Source organism: Stenella coeruleoalba (genome assembly GCF_951394435.1).
Source record: "Stenella coeruleoalba genome assembly, chromosome: 17".
Classification (NCBI taxonomy): Eukaryota; Metazoa; Chordata; class Mammalia; order Artiodactyla; family Delphinidae; genus Stenella; species Stenella coeruleoalba.
Genome location: NC_137163.1, coordinates 36,392,363 through 36,412,255, shown reverse-complemented (window position 1 = coordinate 36,412,255; position 19,893 = coordinate 36,392,363). Strand labels below are relative to the sequence as shown.

The 19,893-nt window shown below is 35.3% G+C and overlaps 1 protein-coding gene across 15 annotated transcripts in view; it reads left to right on the top strand.

The window, feature by feature from the left end:
• VPS13B (vacuolar protein sorting 13 homolog B) overlaps positions 1-19,893 on the top strand; it is a 795,728-nt gene that overhangs the window by 221,855 nt on the left and 553,980 nt on the right. For all 15 annotated transcript variants that reach the window (XR_013824628.1, XM_079901966.1, XM_079901971.1 and 12 more), the window contains 2 exons: positions 15,877-16,011; positions 16,806-16,979. Coding sequence is in view for 14 of the 15 variants with exons in the window: in XM_079901966.1 (XP_079758092.1) it covers positions 15,877-16,011; positions 16,806-16,979 (309 nt within the window). In the remaining variant the exon portion in view is untranslated. The remainder of the gene's footprint in view (positions 1-15,876; positions 16,012-16,805; positions 16,980-19,893) is intronic.

Below are 19,893 nucleotides of genomic sequence, written 5' to 3'. Positions count from 1 at the left end.
AGCTATGTCCTACAGTTTTTGCAGCTATGTTAGTTTCATTTACACTTAGCATTGCTGTGTCTTTTTGGAGTATCTACTCTGGTAATTTTTTTTTTTTTCTGTCTTAAGTCTACTTTATCGGAGGTTAATGTAAGCATTCCTGCTTTTTTTTTTAAAAAACATTGAGATTAAATTCACACATTAATTCATACACAACATTTACCATTTAGCCATTTTAAAGTGTGCAACTCAGAAGTTTTTATTATATTCATAAAGTTGTGCAGCCATCACCACTGTCTAGTTTTAGAACATATTTTATCACCTAAAAAGAAACCCCATATCCTTTTAGCAGTAACTCCCCATTTCCACTTAACTCCAACCCCTGGCAACTACTGATTTTTGTATCCTTATGGATTTACCTATTCTCAGTATTTCCTATGAGTGGAATCATACAATATGTGACCTTTTCTATCTGACTTATTTCACTTAGTGTTATGTTTTCAAGGGTCATCCATATCGTGGCATGTATCAGTACTTCATTTCTTTTTATAGCTGAATAATACTCCGTAATGTACTGCATTTTGTTTGTCCATTCATCAGTTGGTGGATATTTGAGTTGTTTCCACTTTTTGACAATTAAGAACAATGCTGTTATGGGAACGTACTTGTGCAAGCTTTCGTGTGGACATATGTTTTCAGTTCTCTTTCAGTTCTCTTGTGTATTTACCTAGGAGTGGAATTGCTGGATCATGTTATCTCATTGTTTAACTTTTTGAGGAATTACCAAATTGTTTTCCATAGCAGCTGCACCACTTTACATTCCCACCATCAATGTATGAGTGTCAATATTTCTCCACATCCTTGCCAATACTTGTTATTGTCTCTCTTTTTTAAATAGCCATCTACTGTGTGAAGTAGTGTCTCACTATGTTCTGCTTTCTTTTGAGTAATATTTGTATGATCCACCTTTTTCTGTTCTTTTACTTTCAACTTGCTTACCTCATCTTCAAAGTGAGTTTTCTGTAGATAGCATATGGTTGGATCATATTTAATCCAGTCTGCAATCTTGTCTTTTCATTGCTAGATTTAGATCATTTACCTTTAATGTAGCTATTGGTTGGTTAGGCCTTAAGTCTGCCATTTTAGTTTTTAGGTTTTCCTTTCTGTTTGATCACTGTTTTTAGTGTCTTTATTTTTCTGCCTTTTGGTTACTTGAACATTATTTAGAATTCCATTTTGATTTATATGTAGTTATTTTGAGTGTATCTTGTTGTGAAACTTTTTTAGTGGTTGTTTTGGGTTTACATTTTATATATCTAATTTATTATAGTCTACTGGTATCATAATTTTTCTAGTTCAACTGATGTGTAGAAAGCATACTTATCTTTGTTTCTTAACCCTCTCCTGTTTATAATATAGTTGTCTTAAATATTGAGAACCACATCAGGTATGAATTTTGCTTCAACATGAAACATACTTTAGAAAACTCAATAAAAGAATAAATGTATTCTTATTATGTATAATAAGTATTATGTATACTCTTTTTTTGCTTATTCTTTCTTTTTTCCTAATATTCCACAGTTCCTTATTTTAATTCTTTTTGTTTGGAGAACTTACTTTATTCTTTTAGGGAAGGTCTACTAGTTACAAATTTTCTTAGTTTCCCTTCATTTCAGAATGTCTGGTTTTCCCCTTCAATCCTGAAGGATATTTTCAGCAGTTGAAAAATGTTGTTCCACTTCCTACTAGACTTTATGGTTTCAAATTTAAAAGATCTGCTGTCATTTGAATTGTTTTTCCTCTGTGAGTAAGGTGTCATTTCTCCTTTACTCCTTTAAGATATTTTCTCTGTCTCTAGTTTTTAGAAGTTTATCTATGATGTGTTTTGATTTCTTTGATTAATTTGGGGTTAGCTCAACTTCTGAATTTTCAGGTTTATATCTTTTGCCGAATTCAAGAAGTTTTTGCAGTTATTTCTTCATGTACTTTTTTCAGCCCCACCTTTCTCCTTTCCTTCTGGGACTCTGATGACTTGAATGTTAGATCTTTTGTTATGGTCCTACAGGCACTTGAGATTCTGTTCTTTTTGGTTTTCTTTCTTTCTATTTTCTGTATAGTTCAGATTGGATAATTTCTATTGTGCTGTCTTCCAGTTTAGTGATTCTTTTTTTATCTTCTCTGTTCAGATGTTGAACCCATTCATTGAGTTCTTATTTCTGTTATTGCATTTTCCCTATTCTAAAATTTCTATTTGAATGATTTTTGTCATCATTCCTTCCTGCCTGCCTGCTTCCTTCCTTCCTTTGCTAAATTATTATTTTCATTTGTTTCAGGCATGCTTATAATTGCTCGTAGAAACCCTTTTATGATTGCGGTTTTTTTTTTTTTTTTTTTTTTGCGGTACGCGGGCCTCTCACTGTTGTGGCCTCTCCCGTTGTGGAGTACAGGCTCCAGACACGCAGGCTCAGCGGCCATGGCTCACGGGCCTAGCCGTTTCGCGGCATGTGGGATCTTCCCGGACCGGGGCACGAACCCGCGTCCCCTGCATCAGCAGGTGGACTCTCAACCACTGTGCCACCAGGGAAGCCCTATGATGGCGTTTTAAAAGTCTTTGTCAGGTAGTTCTAATATCTCTGTCATCTCAGTGGCATATATTAATTGTCTTTTTCATTCACTTTGGGATCTTGGTTTTTGGTATGACAATTGATTTTTGACTGGAACCTGAAAATTTGGATATTGTTTTCTGAGACTCTAGGTCTTATTCAAACCGTCTATTTTGTATGGCTTCATCTGATAATGCTCCAACTGTGGAAGGGGACATGCTCCCTTGCTACTGCCCGGTGGAGGTAGAAGTCCAGGTTTTCCATTTGGCTTCCATTGGTATCTAAGGGTGTGTGTGGGGCCCTGTAACTTCTGGCCCAAGGTGGGAATTTTAGACCTCCAGTGGTAACTCCCTGGCTTGGAGTAGTTGGATTACCAGGCTCATTACTACTTACCATGAGGTCTCTACTGACACCATGGTGGTGGTGGTAGGGTGGCTCATTATTGCTGAAGGTTGGTGAAGATCCTGACTCTCTACTAGGCCTTTGACACCACTCTGGTTCTTTTTAGTTATTTCTTTGAGATAAATTCCCAGGACTGAATTACTTGGTTATGGATTATAAACTTAAAAAAATAATGTGTAGATGTATTGTTCTCTCACATCATTCCATGAATATTTAATGCAACTGGTAATGAAGGAGAATGGTTATTTTGGTAAAACCTCAACAAATTTAAATGTTGTTTGTTGGTTAAATTTCCAGTTTTCTTTTAACTCACTTTTGTTTTGTTATAGCAAAATGGATCTTTTGTCATACATCTTTTTATTATTTGTATCTCCTCTTAGGTGAATTTTCTTTTGTGTTCTTTACCATTTACTGATTCATGGATTTATTTATTCATTCAACTAGATTGTGGATTTCATGAGAGAAGAGCTTGAATTGGTCTTGTTTACCCCTATAACCCTAGACTGTGCTTGGTATATAGTAGTGTATAGTAAAAACATAATGAATCAGTGAGTGAATGAATGAGGCATGGGAGTCAAAAGTTAGTGTATGCGTAAGGAACCATTAGTAGATGATCATCCTTAGGTGATGCAGATGAAAACTTGCATCCTCAAGTCAGGGTGATTGCCCTTCACAGTGAGAGACAGTCCAGAGTTATATGTGGTAGGCCTTTGATTTTGTCCTTGGAGTCAGTGATTGAAGTAGCAAGAATGAATCTTGGTTGCATGCAGTCACAGTTCTTATAGTAAAAGAATGCTTGTCAGAGTCAAGGTTTCATAGTGGTTAGATTTTACTTTGTGGTAGAATTGAGAATGCCTTAGGGTGGAATTAAACTAAGGAAAGAAGAATGATCTTCTCCTATGCAGAGGGAGTGAATGTTATATTTATTTTTATTTTGGTGTGCCCTTTACCAACTCCCTCTACACACACATACACACACACACACACACACTTGAGTTTCCTTAATTTAAAAGATAGTTTTGCCCTTAACTGTGATGTCTTTTACTTTACTAGCTAATCATTTAGCATCCTTATTCACATTTAAATTTTTTATTAAAAAATCTTTGACACAGTTTCCCTCTTATGTTTACAATAAGCTTTTAAAAATAGTTTCTAGTCTTCCTGTGTAATATTTTTAAATGATCTCATATCATTTTTGCCCTCATGCCTACATAGTTTGTTTTTTTCTTAATTTAATGCCCAAGAATGATGGCTTCCTCTCCCCTTTACTCACTTTGACTGTCAGAATATGGAGTTTAATATGACTTTTACATAGTAGCCCTTCTTTAGATATTTCCACCAGTGGTTATTAATGAGAATTTTTTAAAAAAATTTATTTATTTTTGGCTGTGTTGGGTCTTTGTTGCTGTGCACGAGCTTTCTCTAGTTGTGGTGAGAGGGGGCTACTCTTCATTCCGGTACACAGGCTTCTCATTGTGGTGGCTTCTCTTGTTGCGGAGCATGGGCTCTAGGCATGTGGGCTTCAGTAGTTGTGGCTTGCAGGCTCTAGAGCGCAGGCTTAGTAGTTGTGGTGCACAGGCTTAGTTGTTTCGTGGCATGTGGGATCTTCCTGGACCCAGGCTCGAACCAGTGTCTCCTGCATTGGCAGGCGGATTCTTAATATTAATGAGAATTTATTTTTATGTATTTCATTCTCATATGTGTTATGAAATACCTAATCCAAGAAGCAGGTATTTATTTTTTTTTAAGCATTTTACTCTGTTATCCTAAGTGTTATTTTCTGTTTAATTCATGTATGGGTACAATACTGAATGATCATAACTAGTAATTGGGTGTTATTTATTATTTCAACTAAGAACTTTTATGTATAGAAAAACCCAGTCTAATAATGCATGACTTTATTATTTGTATCATAAAGTAGTAATTAATTATTCTTTATCTGACATTATAGCTCTAGCGTCTAGGGGGAGATATAAAAGGTTTCAAAAGTTATTCTTGTGGTATCAATTTGTAAATGAAATTTAATTAAATAAATATAAATTAATTTTTCTCATCTTTCACTAAAGTCACTAACTGACTTTAGTCCATATTTTTTCTATCATATGTACAGAAACATAATAACTGCTTCATTTAATTACTGTAATTTTTCTTTGCCTTTAAAAAAATACTGATGGTATATGATAATATTGCTCCCTTGAAAGGCCATTTTTCCTTTCCATATCCCATTATACAGTCTTTAATCTCCTACACTGCAGCTGATCATTGTGTTTTTTTGTTTTTTTTTGGGGTACGCGGGCCTCTCACTGTTGTGGCCTCTCCCGTTGCGGGGCACAGGCTCCGGACGCGCAGGCTCAGCAGCCATGGCTCACGGGCCCAGCCGCACCGTGGCACATGGGATCTTCCCAGACTGGGGCACGAACCCGTGTCCCCTGCATCGGCAGGCGGACTCTAAACCACTGCGCCACCAGGGAAGCCCTGATCATTAGTTTTTAAAGCTTAAATCTTAGTTGTAATCAAATACAACCACTCTCTTTTGTTTTCTTCAAATGAAGAAACTGAGCCACAGAGATTTTAAATCCAAGATTACACAGTTATTTGGTGGCAGAGTTTATACTAGAATAAAAGTGTAGTGATTAGTGTATCATTTAGTAAACTGCCTTATTACTCCTTAATGTATATGAACTGAACTTCCCTGATAAGCTTGTGTTGTTTGTAGTAATAGTAACAGTAAGAATATACTGGCTAACATTTATTGAATGCTTACATGCCAGGTGCTCTGGTAACCACCGTCCACTTATCACTTCGGGGTTTAGGATTATTCTGTAAGGTAGCTGGTGAATTATACCCACTTTACAGTTACAGAAACAAAGTAGTTAAACTAGTACATTTTGGGATTTATAATGTGTTTAATGTCTCTGCATAAACTGCAGTGTTTAACCTCAAAAAATACTTGTTGCTTCCTCATCTATCATGGATGAAATCCTAGGGAGAAAAAATTCAATTATGAGGTATATTTACTTAAGAAACGTATAGCATAGCGTAATGTGACTTCTGTGCCTGGTAGCATGGTATGCTAATTAACCTGAAATCCTTTCCTTTACGAACACCCATGCTGGATAATGTATAACACGTATAATTCTAAGTGAACTGCTGAACTTGCAAGAAAGAAAAAAAAAAAAGTTCCCAAGCAAGGAGGAAATGAAAAACCAGAGTAGGAAGCAGGTATTCATGCTTTGACTGTCCTAATGGGCTGTGGCAACCTCAGTTACCAGTGGGCTTGGCTTTTAATCACCAGAACAGGGTGGGGACAAGAAAGGAGGAATTGGAACGTGATTTCCATTTCCCTAAGCTCATAACTTCTAAGGACTAGTGGAAAGATGGACTGTTTTAAAAGTCTACCCCACTCTTGTTTTAACAAAGAAGCTTCTTTGTTTTGGCCTTGATGGGGAAGACGGAGGGTGCTTTCCCTGAGAATTTGTAACCACAGTCCTGTCAGCACTCAGATTTTAATTTCTTCATGGTCTAGGAACCATCAAACCAATAAGTCAACTTAAAATGTGATCCTGGGTGGACTGGTTACATCTCTGGGTATCTAATAGTAAACACAAATATTTGCTTTGGCAAATACCCTTAATTCTGGCAGTGTGTTTAAAAAAGAAAGCCTTTTGAAATGTAAGCCCAGAATCCCAAGTTACCAACGACTTGAAAATAATCCCCCAAGAGCACAGACCTCCAATGAACAATATGGACTCCTAGAATTTCAGTAATATAATAACTGGAAAAAGAGTATAAAAGTACTAAGTTTAAAATTATTAAAGAAGTAAAAGATGGAGTTGAAAATAGGAGAGAGGCATAGATATTGTCAATAAGGACTAGAGAATTAAAAGGAAGGTCAGAAGTCACTGAATGAATGATATAGATTAGACATAGCTACAGACACTATTTGTGAACTTAAAGGTGGATATAAAGAAATAATCCAGAATGCAGCACTGAAAATAGAGATGAAAATGTGAAATACCAGTCAATAGATCTGGTCACTAGAATGAGAGGATTCTGTATAGGTCTAATAAGACTCTCAGAAAGAGAAACTAGGAGAGAGGCACTATTTAGAGACTTCTTTTTTACCCCACAAAATTGATGCAAAATGTGAATCTTCAGATTTAAGAATCATAAATCCCGAACAGGAAAAATAAACCTAAATTTCTAAGTAGATACGTTGTGGTGAAACCCCAGTGTGCTAAGGACAAGCATAAATCTTTAAAAGCAGCCTAAGGGAAAAGAAATTAATGATATGATCTGCCAACATTAATGTTAGTTTTTTAGTTTCCATACTTGGTAGTGAAGACGTCAAGGATAAAGAAAATTCTTTGTTCTTGAACATCTGTTATAATTGAGGTACTTTGGTAAGCTATCTGGAATTCTCTTCTTTTAAGCCTATGAAGTCTAAATGAGTTACTGAAGTCTTCTTGTTAGACTATGTCCAGAAGTTGTAAGTTCTTCAGTATTCTAACCAGGCTTTGCCCCCTTCCACATGAAAAGATTTATTTTCTAGTTCCTTATAGCCAGAACTGTCTAAATTCCCTCACCTGTAATCGTAGCACAAAGTTAAGTAATCTTGAAGAAGAGCAGGTTAATTCTTATTGATACTGCAAATTAGTTTTCGAGGAATGTACGTGGCTAGTATGACAACGACATGTAGGATCGAGATTCTGATTCATGGAATTTTAGAGTTAGAAGCAGACTTTATTTTGTTAATATTTACATTAAGAGTTATGTCATAAACTAGGTGGCAGAATATATTGTTTTAAATTAGGGCACCTTTTTCATCATTCTGTCAGTATGAAGCAGAATCTTTACTTGTCAAATGTTTATTTGCCATTGTTTATGTTAAAAAAAGACAGAGAACCGGATTTGTAGATACTTAGTAAATGCCTGTTGACTCTCTTTTTGCTGGAAACTACAGCAGAACGGACAGGGATTGCAGTGAGGGTGGGACAGTGGAAAGTAAGCTCTTGCTATAGAAGACTTTGTGTTTTGTTCCTTGTGAATATGTTCCTTGTGATAGTCCAATTCTATCACATAATTATCACTGTGAGCTATACTTTTGAGATTACTTTTTGTTTTCTGTCATTTAATTGGTTATAGTTCAATGGTTATATTTTATATTCTGTTCAAAATATTAAGTGATTTTTACCCAAATATTTTGGTTTAGCCCTAGGCTGTCACTTCATCTGCTTTTCCATGTTAAAAACAATAAAATCATTATCATCAACAGCAATAACAAAACAACCACTACCTTTTAAAGTTTGCTGTCTCCTGTTTGCATGTCTTATCGTAGGAGGTCATTTGCAGTCTTTGCCCCCTATTGAGCCTCGGAACTAACCAGCTTTCTTGGTCCACCTATTTGTTCTTGCCTGCCCAGCTGCTCTTGTTAAGACTTCCACCTTCTTCTCATGTGATAAATCTTCCTCTCCTTTTGCTTTCTCCTTTTATTCTTCCCCTGAAATGATAATGCTTCGTTTTTACTACAATATCAACCATTTAGAAGCTCTTTGCTATTGCTATTTTGTATAACGTTCCCTAATAACTCTACTCCTTCAATGTGTATTTTAAAAGAATTTACCTCTTCCCTCTACAGAAACCTTTACTATTGGTTCACTATCCTATGATTTTATTATTTTTGTGTATCTAGAATGAGTCCTGGCTGCTTGAATGTCCTGAATGACCTTTTGTTTTATTTTATTAAATTATAGTTTTGTAAGGCTTGTAACAAAAAGGTCAGTTCTGTGGGCCCTTATAATCTTCACTGGTTTTTTAGGGGCATTCATTTTCGGCTCATTCTTAGATATTTACCTCTAAATTTCGAAATAAAATGCTTATATTGAAATTTTCTTATCTTTCATGTTTAGATATTGTAAACATACTTTCTACTACAACAACCTTAATGCCTTAAAACAACATAAGTTCATTTTAATACAGTTCTGTAGTTTAAAGTCTAAAATGAGTCTCACTAAAATCAAGGTGTCAGCAGGGCTTTGTTCCTCTTGAAGCCTCTAGGAGAGAATTTATTTCCTTGCTTTTTCCACCTTCTATAGGCCACCAGCATTCCTTGGTCTGTGGCTCTCATCCCTCATCTTCAAAGCCAGAAGACTGCATTTCTGTGGTAGTGCTTCTGTCATGACATGTCTTTCTCTGACTCTCTTCTTCTGCCTTCCTCTTTCATTTTTAAGAACCCTGATGATAACATTGGTTCTACCTGGATAGTATGGGATAATCTTCACATTTCAAATTAGCTTATTAGCAACCTTAATTCTGTTTGTGCCTTAATATTCCTTTGCCATGTTAAGATAACATATTCCCAGGTCCTGGGATTAGGATATGGGCATCTTGAGTGATGGCGGGATGGCATTATTTCGCCTACCAAGAAGATTTAGCTTTTATGGCCAATACTCGCTGTCTGTATTTCTATTCTTCTTTTCTCCTAAGTCATCTAATTATGTCACAGCTTTTGCTTAAATATATAGTCAGTATTAATATATTATGACTGTGTATGTATGAATTATAGTATACGACCTTTAAATGTTTTTTCTTATGCAACTTTTATCCTTGGAGTTAATAACTGCCTTTTTTTGTTTCATTAGTGTTCCATGTACTTAATATTAATTCCCCCAAATTCTTAGAGAAGCATGTCTTCTCTCAGTATGTTCAGATGCATTAGACAATTAGTTTTAATTTTTAGAGTATTTTATACCTTATTTATTTATTTATTTAGGCTGTGCCGGGTCTTAGTTGCAGCATGCAGGATCTTTAGTTGCAGCATGTGGACTCTTAGTTGCGGCATGCATGTGGGATCTAGTTCCCTGACTAGGGATCGAACCCAGGCCTCTGCCTTGGGAGCGTGGAGTCTTACCCACTGGACCACCAGGGAAGTTCCTAGTTTTAATTTTTGTAGTCATTATTCTTTTAGTGTACTTTCCTCCTGTTTCAATCTCTCTTTCCTTCTGAACCTGCTACAGATGTCTTGAAGTTTCCTTTTATCATTGTCCTGGGAATTCCCTTTCCTCTTATATTGGATCCCCTGTTTCTTGGATCACATGTATTATTCTTTCCTGATTTATTCCTCTTTTTGGTAGAGCACAGTTCTGTAGCTGTCTTTCTAGCAAAGGAAGTAAACTTCTTTCAGATATGGCATGTTTGAGTGCATCTTTATTCTCCCTTCATATGTGAAGGTAGTTTGAGTGTATATGTAGATTTGTAGGTTGGGATGATTTTTCTACAGACTTTAAAAAGCATTGCTTTGTTGTCTTCTTGTTTCCAGTGTTGCTGTTGAGAAGTTTGATGCCATTCTAATTGTTTGTTGTATGTTTATGTATTAACATTTTTCTGTTTTTATGCATCTGTTTGTTTTCTATCTCAGAAACTTTTAGGAGCTTCTCTCTTTACCCCTGATATTTGTTTTTTCATTTGTTGCACTGGATATGTGGTGCACCCTGTTAATTTGAAACTCATGTACTTCATTTGGGGAAACCTTGTTGAATTATTTCTTTGATTATTTTCTCCATTTTGTTTTAATAGTTCTTCCTAGAACTTTTGTTTTTCAGATATTTGATTGTTAATGCTGATCCTTTCATTTTTTGGTCATTTGGCCCATTTTCAATCTCTTTGGATTTTTTGTTTTAATTTATGTGGTAGATTTCCTCACCTTTATTTTCTTATTTTTATATTAATTTAAGGAGAATTAACATCATGTTTTTAATTTCTAATGGCTCTTTTCTGTTCTTTGAAAAGTTCAGCTAAACATGCTGTTCTTGTTCTAGTGTCTTCTGTACTCCCTCCAAGGATAGCAGCAGCAGCAGCAGCAGTAGTAGTAGTAGTAGTAAGTATAATACAATAATATAATTATTATTACCTAAGTTTTCTGTTCCCAGCATTATCTTTTTACCCCAAGTTCCTTTTCTGTGTTTGTTTTTTATCTCTACTTTTCATGTTAGTGATTTATACCTAGTTTCTGATGAGCCCTCATATTGTAGAATAAAATACTAAATAACTAATTGGGAACCTATGTGTGAGGTTGGAGCTTATTGAATGGCTGGTGTTATTGTAGGGGAATTGGACACTTACTCATTTTTGTTGTTGTTGTTTGGGGATAATCAGTTATGAGTATCTCTGGTTCCTTTTTCTTGGACTGGCCAGTTTTCACAGATAGAAAACCTTCCATTTCTTTCCTGCAGGTTGTAACTCTGGCATTCAGCGTCCCTAGAGAGTAAAAGAAAAGGAGATTTCATTATTCAGTACATCTATTTTATATAGATTTTTAAACAATCTCCCATTTTTAGCATGCAGCCTTTTCCTTGGTATTATCCCTTAGTTCAAAGTCCTTCTGGTTCAACCTCTCCAGCGTGAACCCTTCAGTGTTTTGCCAGGATGAGTGTGGGGTAGTTGCATGGCTTCATGAATTAAAACAAAGGTTGTGTGGTTATTAGATAGACTTTCAGTCACTGCTCATCTTTTTAGCCTCATCTGCATTCTTGCCCTCTGAACTGCCTGGCTTCTTTAATTCTTGTCTTTCCAGGGCTTATTGCAGATCAACTTGCTTTTTAGTTTAATAACGCACGGGCACTTTTCTCTAAGTCATCTTGTTGTTACTTGTTCATCAGCATCCATCTTCTGAAATTTTGATGACAGTTCTTGCCTCTTTGAGAGTTGCACATATAGTGCTTATCTTTTCATTTTCATTTCTTTGTTGGTTTAGGCCCGTAAAAATTAAGGAGGAAACAGAGCTAAACTTACATATGGCTTGACTCCTTAATCTTTTACTTCCACACAGATTACAGGTCATTCTCATTATTTCATCTTCTGATTTATGGATGATAATTATAAGAGTGATCATAAGTTGATTACTGAACACAGGGGGGTTAACGTGTCTGTGAGGCCAGGAGAATTATGTCGGGCAAGAAAGGCAGTGTAAAAAGAATCTGAGCTAAGGGTTCACCACAGGACTAAGAATGTGTGTTCAGAGTTAATATTTTTCAGAAAAATACTCTAAGGAGAAAAAGTAACAGTGCATTTTTTTATATTAAATTGTATTACAAAAATTCACTATTATTTTTAGATTATTCCGTTGAAAGTGTATACTATGTAAAACTGTATTTCAATTGCAGTGCCTTAGGGAGTTCCTCTTTCCTTCCTCTAGTAGAATATGACAGCAATATTTGAGTAAATCCACATGAGAGTGCTTTGTAAAGTCATTATTTCAAATGTAAGATATTGTCACTGTCTTTGTGATTGTCCTATTGACTCATGTCAGCTGACTATACATCTTATCAACATTTTGCACCTCTTCCCTAAATTATGTTCTGTATAAAGTTCAGCAGATTTCTCAGAGTTAAATACCTTGAACAATAACTGTAGTATTTTGGCCTCCACATGGAACAATAATAGTGGCTTGCCTTAAGGCACATAACTACTAGATATGTAATGCTACCTGTATCTGAAGCCTTGCTTTTTCAGTTTCAGAGCTTTTGGTCTTTTTGTTTCACCATATTGCATTCCCAACAGGAGATTTCCTTTCACAGTTTCAGGAAGTTGCATTCATGTAGACAGAAAAAAATGTGAATGGTGCCCTGAGTTGTGCAATGCCAAGACTCTGCTCCTTTCTACCTCCATAGTGCTTATGTTCGGGGTATTTTACAAATTTTGGTTTGATGGTAGAGTGGAAAGAAACCAAGTTTATTTTTAAATTATTTTTTATTAATACTTTTTCTTCTTTAGAGTAATTTTAGGTTCACAGCAAAACTGAGAGGAAGATATGAGGTTTTCCATATACTTTCTGCCTCCTTCTTGGTCTGCACAGCCTTTCCCAGTATTGACATCACCTACCGGAGGGGCACATTTGTTACGATTGATGGACCTACACTGACACATCATAATCATCCAAAGCCCATAATTTACATTACTGAGGTTATTTTTTAGTAGCAGTTTTCCTCCATTGTTGAAGTCTATCAAAAGATGACTATAATTATCTTTTAAAAAATCTGAGCTTGAGCCATTAAAAACAAATTACTTTTTGAAAAAGTTTTCTTAAGGAGAAAGTATGCAGGATGTTTTAGTTACTAAAACAAGTTTAAAAATATCTGAGAGGGACTTCCCTGGCAGTCTAGTGGCTACGACTCCTCACTCCCAATGCAGGGGGCCCCAGTTTGATACCTAGTCAGGGAACTAGATCCTGCATGCCGCAACTAAGACCCGATGAAGCCAAATAAACAAATAAATAAATATATTTTTTAGAATCTGAGAAATGTAATGATCATAAAAAGTGAAATAATTTCTTGATAGTATTAGTCTAAACTAAGATGCTTTATATATGTATAAGTGATTCTGATCAGAAGAGGTTTCCGGCAACTTCTTCTGATAAGAGTCTTATATATGGCATGCATTAGATATTAACAAAGACGTATCATTTCAGATTCAAGGTAGAGTCCTAAACTTGGTGTAAACTGTAAAAGAAGCAGCTTATAAAATAATTTTTTAAAAACCCATTTTTGTCTATTCATATTTATTTTTGCATCTACCAGAACTAATTCAATTCTTTTGGTTCTTAACACCATCAGTAACCCTTGAGAGAATCTTCTTCTTTTTCTTTTTCTTTTTTTTTTTTTTTTTTTGCGGTACGTGGGCCTCTCCCGTTGCGGAGCACAGGCTCCGGATGCGCAGGCCCAGCTGCCGTGGCTTACGGGCCTAGCCACTCCGCGGCATGTGGGATCCTTCTGGACCGGGGCACGAACCCGCGTCCCCTGCATTGGCAGGCGGACTCCCAACCACTGTGCCACCAGGGAAGCCCTCTTGAGAGAATCTTTGATTAGCTCTCGTCTGCTCATCACTATCTAGATTCTTTAAGTTTTTTCAAAAAATTGGCATAGAATGAGAGTCTGACTCTGGGGACTTGAGAGTTAGAGGAGGGTATTATTCCATTTTGTATCCCTCTCATCACTTAACATAATGATTGGAGCAGCGTAAATTATCCACTGATTATAACTTCTGTATCCACAGTAGATGTTAAATATGCAGGGTAACTCAGTTTCTTTTCTTATGAAGAGAAAAGTGAACCACACCTGCCCACTTTCTGACTTGAGCCTGGGCAAAATCCTTATTTCTCTAAACCTTGGTTTTCCTGAATGTAAAGTGGAATAGTAATAGCTACCTTTTTTTTTTTTTCTTTTGAGATGAATAAAAATAACAAACTGGGCATAGTGCATGGCACTTAGTCATTGAGTGTTAGGTACTATAACTAGTAGTACTGCTACAACTGTTATTACTACTACTGCTATGTTTATTTCGTATAGTTGGCATCATTTAACTTTCTGAAATACTGCTTCTTAAGTTTTTTGAGTCATAGATTTTGAGAATTTGATAAAAACTGATAAAATCATAGAAAAATATAAATACAAAGCATTTAGACTCCTGCTTTGAGGATAATAGGTACCACTGCAAATGGAAATAACACAGGTGGTGAATATTGGGGAATAGCAACCAATTGATACATGTTTATATAACAGTCAAATAGGAATCAGTAAATTTATAGGTCCTTCTGAAGTAAAGATTACTATGTGAGAAGGTATTTCTCAAGATGATGTCCTTTAACTACTGGCAGACCATGTAGTGTGTTAGTTAAACTGCAGGTTCCTGGGCCACATCTCAGGAAGACTCTTGGAGGACTGTGGGGCTTCTTGAATGCACCAGAGTTTGAGATCAAAGATTTTAGAGTAATGTTTAATATGTCTGTCATAAAAAGTTCATGATTTTCTTAATTATTCATACTTAGTTCTCCTTAAAGGAGTTTCAAATATGAAGGGTAATATATATTTGATTGGAATGTGGAATGGGGAAAAGGCGGCCATTCTTCATGAATATAGGTGAAATGAGGGGTGAAGTTTTCTGTGATAGGATCAAATTGTGTTAAACACCTCAGCTCTTTCTCTCTGCTGTAGGACTGAGCAAATATTACTTAACTCCTCTAATCCATTATATCCCAGTTTGTAAAAATGAGGATAACAATAACATCTTTATCACAGCCCTGTTGTGCGGATTGAATGAGATGTGTGTATCACACATAGTAAGTCCTCCAGTAAATGTTAGTTGGTTAGAGTTCATCATCATTATCATTATTTTAGTGGTTTGCAATAATGTTAGTGTAATGTTCTTAAGGTTTCTCTGCCTTTTTAATTCTCACCTACCCTTCAGGGCCAAAATGAGTCTCTCCTTTTTGAATTAAGTTTTCCCTACCATTTATGTCATGGTAATTGTTCCCTTCTATGCTTTTATGTTCTTCAGCAAGTAGCATACAGTAGAGATGTTAATATTCACTTTTTTTGTTAATTGATATAGAATCCCTTTAGTTTCTTTTAGCTACACATGGGATGTCAATTTTGCTTATAAGCTATTGTATTTTAACTTAGGAGCTGTTTTGAGCTATCTTGTTTCTCTCTCTTCACCCCACCTGGCCAAGATATTTTGAGGAGGCTGTTTACGTAGGAAGTTTCATGCTTAAATTAAATGTCTTTGCCTAAATGAAACTCAATTTATAAGTTAAATTTGTATCAAATTGAAAATCTTACTCTATGTTCTAAAACCAAATATGATTTTTTAGTCTCCTGATTTTTAAACAAATATTTGTTTCAAATTTGCATAAGTATAGTTATGCAGGTTCAGCCCGTTTATTTTAAAATTGCATCTTTTTAACTCCTAAACACTGAACTGTGAAGCCTGACACAAATACTGTAAGAACATCGGAGGTAGATAATTAAAGTATAATTAAGTCTAAATGCCTTGGTGAAGGAGTATAAAAATTATTTAAATTCAATCGGCTAGTACATTTGCAGTTTTCTTTTATTAGGTGTGAAATCTAAGAATCCCCTGCCAACTCTTGAGGGCTCAATCCAGAATGTTGAATTGAAGTACTGCAGCACATCATTGGTCAAATGTGCCTCTGGGACCATGGGATCCATAAAAATTTGTGCCAAAGCCCCAGGTATGTGCAGCTGGACCGTGTAAAACTTTATTGCCTGTGTAGGAGAATTGGCCGTGCGTTTTACAAGGAGCGTTACTGAAACAAGAATTTACTCATTGTTCTGTGAATCAGAGATTTTAAATTTTTTTATTTTTACTTGAAAAAAATTGTTAATTGTGCCAGGATGATACTTCTTGACATTAATAGGTTAATTTTTATTTAAGGAAAAAAACTTTGCATAGTTTTAATAATGGTTATGAGGGAGGAAATATTAAAGGAAAGTTTATTCTTACACTTTTGGGGGGGGATAGGAGGTATAGATGTATATGACACTTAAAAATTAAATTAAAATGTTATTAGTATAATGAAATTAAACAGAAAACCCAGCTGTTTTTCAACTGAATGTTGTAATTGATTTTGCCTTCCTTCCAATATTTTATTTCATAATATTTTCCTTAAACTGTTTGTTATTTAATTTTTTCCAGTGTGAATTCAATGTCTAAATAAGATTAAATAGGTACAAATTCCATTGAATATTTAGAATACAGTGTGTTCATGTTGTTTTATTTTATAAGCTTTTCTGAACATGTTCTACATTCATTAGCTAAATATTAAAACAACCTTTTAAGAGTTAAAAGTGCTTTTAATTTTATCAGTCATACTTTTTAGAGTATAACTAAATGTTCTGCTAGAATTACCAAGTATAAACTGAAATTTTATATTATGATGTTAGTATACTTTAAGATCAAACATCTTCGGGGTACTCCTATGTTTTATTTGATAAGAGTTTCTTTTTCATAAATATTTCTGTTCAGGTGAGAGTGGAAAAGAGAAGTTAATTCCATTGCTTCAGGGTCCTTCTGACACTAAAGACCTTCATAGCAGCAGGTGGCTCAATGAGAGTAGAAAGCCAGAATCTCTCTTAGCTCCAGATTTAATAGCCTTCACAGCCCTAGTTCCACAGTATATGGACTACTGCCACAGTTCCGGTAAGTACATCATTATTCACTTATTTGCATTTTCTTTTCCAGCAAGACTTTTAAAATTGGACTTTTTTTCTTTCCTTCTCTCCTTTCCTTTTCTCCTTTCCTTAACTTCGTCCCTCCCTCCTTCCCTCCCTCCCTCCATTTCTTTCTTTCTCTCTTTTTCATTTGTGTCCATTGGGATACACTCCGCAGTTACGCTCTTTGAAAATTCAAATGAAGTATTTTATATCATTTTTGATAAATGATGTGTTTACAAACAATAATGATTTTACTCTATTTTATTGAGATAATTCAGTTGTATGTATAACAGTTAATCTCAGATTCAACTACTACTACTACTAAACCCAACTGAGTTTTTAAATATATCATGTAATACATAGAAAGGAGTAAAAGAAATTTAAAACATTGCAAAGAGAAAATATTTTTCTTGGGATAGTAGCACTTTGTGACCCATAGTTTGCCATGGTAAAGTTAGGTGTTTGGGCCTTCTGTGCCTTTACAAAAAGGAAAAGATATTGATGTTGTAATAAAGGAAAAAACTCAGAAGTCAAGCTCTTATTTCTTAGAGTTAAATTTTTTTCTAGAAGCACTTTGCCTAGACTCTGTTCCATTTTATTCACACCATAATAGCAGATCCACACCTCTCATATTGAGAGGAGATACTGGAACTATCAATGAAGGTATAGTAAATAGAGCCTGATGTCAGCCATGAGTTCAGTTAGTATGTAGTTGGTAAAGCCAAGACCATGATGCTAGAAATAAGTTAGCTATAAACAGATTTCTTAAAAGGGTCAGGAGTCTGAATTTTTTCTTTAGAATTAATTGGCCAATGAGGTGGTTTCAAATAGCTGCCTAAGAGTAGAGCTCAGTTAACATTATGTGACTAGAACTGTAACTTATAGAAAATATGTTAAGCATGACTGCACTAAGTTCAAAGTAGAAACCATGAAAAGATTCATAATTAACTACACAGAGACTATATGGAGGTGAATATTCGAAGCAGTGTACATATGCATGGATGCAAAACCACTTGAAAGCAGAATTTGTTATAGTAGCATTTGCAGCTGAATGGCATCCACACTAGAAACTAGAAATTAGTATTTGAAAGGTGAGTCTGAGAACCCCTGAGTCAGCTTGCCTTTAAAGACAATACTCCTCAAAAAGACATTTTCAACTTGATGAGGATGGGTATGGTTTCCTAAGGAAAAAATTGTGAGGATGAGGCCAGTACCCAAGTAAGACTGTGCCTATGTGTAGAAGATTTTACCAGTCCTTTAAAGTAGGGGCTGGTAAACATTTTACTAAAGGCAAGATAACTAACCTTTTAGGCTTTGTGGGCCATATGGGCTCTGTCTCAGCTGTTCAGTTCTGCTATTAGAGCACACAAAAATAGTCATACCCAATATGTAAATGAATGGGTGTGACTGTGTTCCAGTAAAACTCTATTCACAAAGCAGGAAGTGGGCGAGATTTAGCCTATGTGGTTTGCCTACCCCGGATTTTGGGAGAAGGGATTGGTGGTTAAATAAACATCATGCTCCGCCCCCCAATTTATTTATTTATTTATTTATTTATTTATTTATTTATTTATTTGACTGAGTTAGGTCATAGTTGCGGCACGTGGGCTTCTCTCTAGTTGGTGGCGCAGGGGGCTTCTTCTGCTTGTGGTGTGCTGGCTCCAGGGCATGTGGGCTCTCTCACTCGTTGAGGCGCGTGAGCTCAGCTGTTGTGGTGCGTGGACTTACTTTCCCCGTAGCATGTGGGATCTTAGTTCCCTGACCAGGTATCGAACCTGCCTCACCTGCATTGGAAGGCGGATTCTTTACCACTGGACCACCAGGGAAGTCCCAACATCATGCTGTTTTTAATGCCTATTTAATTATATTCTTTAAATATGCCGTTTGAGAAACTCTGTTATATTATTATCCAAATAGTAGTTTTCAGTAGGTTTTGTTTTCAAATCATAAGATCATTAAAATGTTATTAGAATGACCAGACCATCTGCTTAGAATTTTGATACCTAAGAAGGGACTAAGCTTGTTAGAATCTACTGCATATTCTTAAATTGGACAGGGATTCTTCATTTTTTGTCTCGTCATATACACAATTAGAATGAACTGAGTCAAGCATGTTTAAATAATCTGATCTTTCTAATAACAATATTCGTATTATTCTTTGTAATTTAAATGTATATCTAGGGTCTCAAATATATATTTGCATTTTTAACCTTTATAGCATGGGTCTAAAAGTAAACTACTATAAAAAAATTGTACCTACGATATTTCTAGGAAAAAGTTTTTTTCTTACTGTTAAGGAAATTCACCTAATCTTCAACTTTAGTGTGATGTTTAGTGATATGCTTATGGATTTGCATCTAAAATTTTAATGTGATCATGCATTTGGTGCTTTGAAAATATTCCTTTGGGTGTGTTTTAATCCTAAAATGTAATGTGTTTTTACTTAAACTACAGTCACATGCTTTATTTAGGGTATTTTTAAATTTAAATTTTCCATCCATCTTGGGAACTGCCACCCACATTCATGGCTTAGGTGTTTATGATATGGTTATGAGAGAGCGCATAAGTATTATTTTTCAAAGCCAGTTTTAAAGTAATATTGACTAATTTTATGTTCCTGTAATAAGATTTAAAATTGGAGGTGTGTGTGTGTCTGTGTGTGTATATATGACTGATGGTATGAATAAATTATAAATAAATTTTAAATGAGGAAATAATTTATTAACAGTCCTTTAAGATTTTACTGAAATATCATGCTTTCAGCAAGTTGTTTCCTGATCACTGTATATAAAAGATTTTTTCTCTCTTGTTTGCATATATGTGCATACACACACACATACACACACACACACACACACACACACATTTACCCACTATTCTAAAGTTTTTCTTAGTACTTA